This window comes from Cebus imitator, unplaced genomic scaffold, assembly GCF_001604975.1.
Source record: "Cebus imitator isolate Cc_AM_T3 unplaced genomic scaffold, Cebus_imitator-1.0 Scaffold873, whole genome shotgun sequence".
NCBI classification, from domain to species: Eukaryota; Metazoa; Chordata; class Mammalia; order Primates; family Cebidae; genus Cebus; species Cebus imitator.
In genome coordinates, this window is record NW_016108188.1 from 485516 (window position 1) to 492482 (window position 6967).

At 37.9% G+C, this 6967-nt stretch overlaps 1 protein-coding gene across 1 annotated transcript; it reads left to right on the top strand.

The window, feature by feature from the left end:
• Window positions 1–2990: 2990 nt before the first annotated feature.
• LOC108298040 (60S ribosomal protein L3-like) lies at window positions 2991–3494 on the top strand (the record flags this gene model as incomplete). The annotated part of the gene is made up of 1 exon (XM_037735650.1): window positions 2991–3494. A coding segment is annotated over exon 1 (483 nt), but the record flags the coding sequence as incomplete, so codon positions are not given.
• Window positions 3495–6967: the final 3473 nt, after the last annotated feature.

Sequence of the window (6967 nt, forward strand, 5' to 3'; positions counted from 1 at the left end):
AGAAGCTCTGAAAATCAGTTAAAGATCTAGAACAACAAAATGAATCCTTGATTTTAAAAAATCCACATTCGAAATGGCAGAAAATATTGTGGCTTTTTAACTCGTCCTTGGCCTACCATATCTTCAGCATGATGAGATGTGGATTAAAAGAAGCGATCGATGGTCCTATCCCAAGTTGTCTACAAACAAGAGAGCAGAGGAACTGAATTTGCAAGTTTCTAAACTGTCTATGGGCAGTCAGAGGGTTTGGTATCTCTATCGCTTAACTCAAAATTTATATGACCAAAATTAAGTCGAATCTCAGGCTAAGGAAGCCTTGGAAAGCAGCAGGCATGGCTTGTAAAAATTTCATGGGAACTATAGCGTTGCATATGACTGAAGCAAGAGATTATTGAGGAAGAAATAGAACCAAACAGCTAATAGTCTGAGGAAAAGCAAGAGTGAGATTCTTGTGAAAAGTAATACATTGAAAACCAACGATACAAATGGGTGAATTGGAAAACACACACAGAGGTTCCCAGCGAAAACGGCCTACAAGCACCTTAAGCCTTAAGATTGGATTGATTAGTGAAGGCTTTCACCTGCTCTGGGTCAATCTGCAAAGACTGGAATAGCAGACTGTTTTTTCAAATGCACAGTTTTCAATAGAAGGTGACAAAGCATACAAAGAAACAGAAAAATATGTCCATTTAAATTAACAAAATAATTTCAAAAACCCAAGCCTGAAGACAAAAGTTTTACACGTAGACAAATGCTTTAAGTCAACTGTGTTAAATCTGCTCAGAATGCTAAGAAAAACATGGACAAACAAAAGAAATAAGAAATGCAACATACGAACAAAATGAGAATATCAAGAGATAGAAAGTATATAAAAGAACAAAAAAAAATGGTAATCGAAAAATGCAAACACCAAAATAAAAAGTTTACTAGAGGATTCAATAGTATACTCAAACAGACAGGAAGAAAAGCAAACATGAAGACAGGTCACTTGAAATTATTGAGTTTGAGAAGCAAGAATAATAAATAAATAAATAAATGCAAACAGAGCCAAACGGGCATAGGAAACATCAAGAAGATCATTATAATTATTATGAAAGTTCCAGAAAGAAAATACATAAATAAAAAGTGAAATTATTTTAAAAAATAATGGGCAAAAACTATAATTAGAAGAAAAACATGAACATGCAAATCTAAGAAGCTCAAGTAGAATAAATAATAGCAAAAGTATTCACAGTAGTCAAAAGGTAAAAGGAATCGGCGCTGGAGGACAGATTAATGGATTTTAAAAAAGTAATAAACTGGTACCATTCTACTAAAAGTATTCAAGAAAAATTGAGGAGAAAGGATTCATCCTTAGTTATTCTGTGAAGCCAACATCATCCTGATAGCAAAACGTGGCAGAGACACAACAAGAAAAGAAAACTTCAGACCAATATCCTGATGAACATCCATGCAAAAGTCCTCAACAAGATACTGGCAAAGAAAATCCAGCAGCACATCAAAAAGCTTATTCACCACAATCAAGTAGGCTTTATCCCCAAGATGCAAATTTGGTTCAACATATGCAAACTAATAAACGTGATTTATCACATAAATACAACCAAAGACAAAAACCAAATGATTATCTCAATAGGTGCAAAAAAGCCTTTTGATAAAATTTAACAATGCTTCATGTTAAAAATGCTCAATAAATGAGGTATTAAAGGATCATATCTCAAAATAATAACAACAATCTATGACAAACCCACAGCCAACATCATGATAAATGGGCAAAAGCTGAAAATATTCATTTTTAAAACTGGCACAAGACTAGTGCCACTTCTATTCAACATAATATTGGAAATCCTCTCTCACCACTTCTGTTCAACATAGTATTGGAAGTCCTGGCCAGAGAAATCAGGCAAGAGAAAAAAGTAAAAGTCATCGAAATAAAAATGGCAAACATCTCTCTTTGGGAATGACAGGATTCTATATCTAGAAAGCCCCACGGTCTCCTCTCAAATGCCCCTTAAGCTGATAAAAAACTTGAGCAAAGTCCTAGGATACAAAATCAATGTACAAAAAGCATTAGCATTCCTATAAATGAACAACAGCCAAATCGAAACACAAATCAGGAACACAATCCCATTTACAATCATGACAAAATGAATAAAATACTTAAAAATATGGCTAACCAGAGAGGTGAACAATTTCTTCAATGATAACTATAAAACACTGCTCAAAGAACTGAGAGATGACACAAACAAATGAAAAAACATTCATGCTAATAGATAGGAAGAATTAACATTGTCAAATTGGCCATACTACCCAAAGCAATTTATACACTCAATGTTATTTCTAGCAAAATATCTATGACATTCTTCACACAACTAAAAAAAAAAAAAAAAAAAAAAAAAAAAAAATTTTAAAAAAAAAAAAAAAAAAAAAAAAAAAAAAAAAACTATTTTAAAATTTGTATTTTTAAAGTTTAAAGGATTTGTATGTTTAAAGGAAACAAAAAGGAGCCTGAATAGCCAAGGCAATCTTAAGCAGAAAGAACAAAGCTACAGGCATCATGCTCTCTGGCTTCAAACTATGCTACAGGGCTATAGTAACCATGACAGCATGGCACTAGAACAAAAACAGACACATAGACGATGGAACAGACAAGAGAATACAGAAATAAAGCTACACACTTACAATCATCTGATCTTTGACAAAGTTGACAAAAACAGACAGTGGGGAAAGGACTCCCCATCCAGTAAATGGTGCTGGGATAACTGGCTAGCCATATGCAAAAGAATGAAACTGGACTCCTTTCTTATACCATACCCAAATATCAACACATGATGGATCAAACACTTCAATGTAAAACCCAAAACTATAAGAACCCTAAAAGACAACCTAGGCAATACCAATTGGGACACAGAAACAGGAAAAAAAATTTTTTAATTGCATTTTAGGTTTTGGGGTACATGTGAAGAACATGCAAGATTGTTGTATAGGGTCTACCAGCTAGATTTGATGGCGTGATGTCTTACAGGAAGTTCTCCGCTCCCAGACATGGGTCCCTCGGCTTCCTGCCTCGGAAGTGCAGCAGCAGGCATCATGGGAAGGTGAAGAGCTTCCCCAAGGATGACCCTTCCAAGCCGGTTCACCTCACAGCCTTCCTGGTATACAAGGCTGGCATGACCCATATCATGCGGGAGGTCGATAGGCCAGGATCCAAGGTGAACAAGAAGGAGGTGGTGGAGGCTGTGACCATTGTGGAGACGCCACCCATGGTGGTTGTGGGCATTGTGGGTTACGTGGAAACCCCTCGAGGCCTCCAGACCTTCAAGACTGTCTTCGCTGAGCACATCAGCGATGAGTGCAAAAGGCATTTCTATAAGAACTGGCATAAATCTAAGAAGAAGGCCTTCACCAAGTACTGCAAGAAATGGCAGGATGAGGATGGCAAGAAGCAGCCGGAGAAGGACTTCAGCAGCATGAAGAAATACTGCCAAGTCATCCATGTCATATGACAGAAATCTCAACATCATTGATTATTACAGAAATGCAAATCAAAACCACAATGAGATACCATTTCACACTAGTAAGAATGACTATTATTAAAAAGTCAAAAATAACATGCTGATGAGGTTGTCAAGAAAAAGGAATGCTTATACACTGTTGCTGGGAAAGTACATTGGTTCAATCATTGTGAAGGACAGTGTGGTCATTCATTGAATGTCTAAAGACAGAAATATCATTTGACTCAGTGCTATCATTACTAGGTGTGTACCCAGAGAATATAAATCATGCTATTAGGAAGACACATGCATGCAGTATTATTCATTGCGGTATTATTCACATTAGCAGAGACATGGAATCAATCTAAATGTCCATCAGTGGAAGACTGGATAAAGTAAATATGGTACATATACACCATGGAATACTATGCAGCCATAAAAAGAATGAAATTATGCCCATTGCAGGAACATGGATGGAGCTGGAAGCCATTATTCCTAGCAAACTAATGAAGGGACAGAAAACAAAATTCTGCACATTCTTTTTTATAAGTGGGAGCTAAATAATGAGAACACAAGGACACATGGAAGGAAACAACAGGCACAGGAGTCTACTGAAAGTTGGAGGGTGGAGGGATGGAGAAGATCAGAAAAGATAACTAATGAGTATGAGGCTTAATATCTGAGTGATGAGATATCTGTACGACAAACATCCAGGACACATGTTTACCTATGTAACATGACTGCATGTAGCACCAAATTTAAAATAAAAGTTAAACATACAAACACACAAAAACAAAAGACAATACAATGGAATATTATTCAGTCTTATAAAAGAAGAAAATCCTGATACATGCTACAATGTGGAAGAACTTTGAAGAAATTATGCTAAGTGAAATAAGCCAGTCACAAAAAGATAAATACTGTATAATCCCACTTATATGAAGTACATAGAATAGTTAAATTCATAGAGCCAAAGTAAAATAGCAGATTCCAGAGATTGGAGTAAAATGTGGGTGTATGGGGAGTTATTGTTTAACGGGTACTGAATTTCAGTTGCAGAAGATGAAATAAGCTCCCGTGGTAGATGATGATAATGGTAGCACAACAATGTTAATATAATCAATGCTACCAAACTGCACATTTAATAATTGTAAAAATCATAAAATTGATGTTACACATATTTTACCACAATAAAAAAGTAAACAAATAAATAAATATATAAAGTCATATATATATATACCAGACTGATAACCCCAAGGAGAATTTTAAAAGTCATTTCTGACAGGTAATTTTCAGCCTTGCTTGAATACTTTCCACTTCCAACAAGTGCATTCAAGATTATATCATTTGGCTCATGTCCCCACCCAAATCTCAGCTCAAATTGTAATCCCCCCATGTCAAGGGAGGGACCTGTAATCCTCACATGTAACGGAGTGAGGCGATTGGATCGTGGGAGCCGTTTCACCCATGCTGTTCTTATGATAGTGAGTGAGTTCTCACAAAATTTGATGGTGTTATAGTGTTTGATAGTTCCTCCTTCACGTGCTCTCTCTCTCTCCTGTTGCCTTGTGAACAAGGTGTTTTCCCTTTGCCTTCCAGCATGATTGTAAGTTTCCTAGGCCTCCCCAGCCATATGGAACTGTGAGTCAATAAAACACATTTTCTTTGTAAATTACCCAGCCTTGGTAAGTATTTTTATAGCAGCATTAAAACAGACTCACACACAAGATCTACTCAGTAAAGTTTTACTGAAATTATTTTGCTCTTTCAGCTTCTTATGCTCTTAATACTGCTTTATACAACAATTTTATTTATACTCGTCATGATGTCTGTCTTTTATCAATTACACAGATTATTTCAGTGCCACTGTGATTTCTATAGAGTAATAATTATCAACTGAATGTGAGTTTGTTTGCATGTCTATGGTGATGGATTGTTAAGGTAGTCCTTTAAATCTGCATCAAAAACTTTAAGGCTCTTCAAGACAGCTGATTAGAGATGTTGGATGCCACTTTCCTCAGAAAGAAGAACCAAAGTTATAGATGAAGAATCATAACTCAAATATAGGTAGAGAGTGCCAGAGCCTATCAAAGAACTCACAGGAAGAAGCTAGGACACCAAAAAGAGAAGGGAGCAAAATTTGGCAGAGATCAAGCCTGGAGGACTTGGGGTTCCAGGAAAGGGTAGATAGGGCTGTTTTTGCTTCCCCTCATTCCTGCAGCAGACTACCGATTTCTGAAGTGTTGGAGAGAGCTCCTTTCCCATCATGAACCCAAGTATTGGTGTGGGCGGCAATTTGGGAATTTTGTGAGATCACTGCACTGTGCTGCCAGCTCATGCAGGGTTGCTCATTCTCCTTTGAGACCTGAGATTCAGTAGTAAGTGCAATACTCAGTGTGCACTTGTTGTGGGAGTCTGCCCTGCACAGATAATCTCAACTCTTATGTCTACACATCACTAAATCACTCAGATTGCTGCAGCCACATAGGGCTGTCTAGACCAAAGAAGCTGCAGGATTCCCAGTCATTTGGCGCTCAGGGTATGCTGCTCCTTGGGAAAAGGAGAGTGCAGTGCAATAAGGGAGTGTGCCTGGGAACAAGGATAATGAGAATGCATGCTCTCCTGGGCTAAATAGCTCCCTGCTTGTGGGCTGTAGTTGACTGTGCACCATCCAGCAGAGACACAGGTGCCATCCTTCCATGGGGAAGCAGTGTGGTTCTTCCTCAGCATCCAAGCAGCATCAGTCCTTGGGCACAGTAGTTGATAGGGAGAATCTCCTTCAAACTACTGACTGCTATGAACACAGCCATGGCTGCTCCCATGGAAGCATGGCATGGGTGTGCCTATGGATGTCCATACCAGATCTACTTTGGGTGTTCATGCCCCCACTAGTGGTATACTCTTGTACAAAAGGTAAAACCCCTTCTCTTCTTTACATAGAGTGGCAGCGTTCCTGCAGCAGAAAATAAAATAAAATAAAATAACCTATCCGTGAAGTTGCATGCTCTGGGCTAAAAAAAGTGATTCTACCTCAAAGTCATTTTGGTGGAGATCTCATGCAGGATTGCTCATTCTCCTTTGTGCATTAGTAAGTGCCACACTCAGTGTGCACTTGTTGTGGGAGTCTGCCGGGCACAGAGAATCTCAACTCTTATGTCTCCACATCACTAAATCACTCACATTGCTTCAGCCACATATGTTCTCAAAGATGAAGCAAATACCCATCTGCTTCTGCCAGAAGGCTCTTACCTTCAAGTGTCACCTACTAGCCTGGAGGTCAAACAGCACAATCCAATATAAAATCTGCTGATTTAAGTATGTAGCATGTAGGACCTCTGACTTCATATCTCTGCAGGAGGCTTGGACACACTCAAATGCTGAGTACACCACTACTGCAATCAATATTAAAAAAAAAGAAGAAGAAGAAGAAGAAGAAACACAACATTAAGGCTATCTACAACCAAGGAATTTAGACA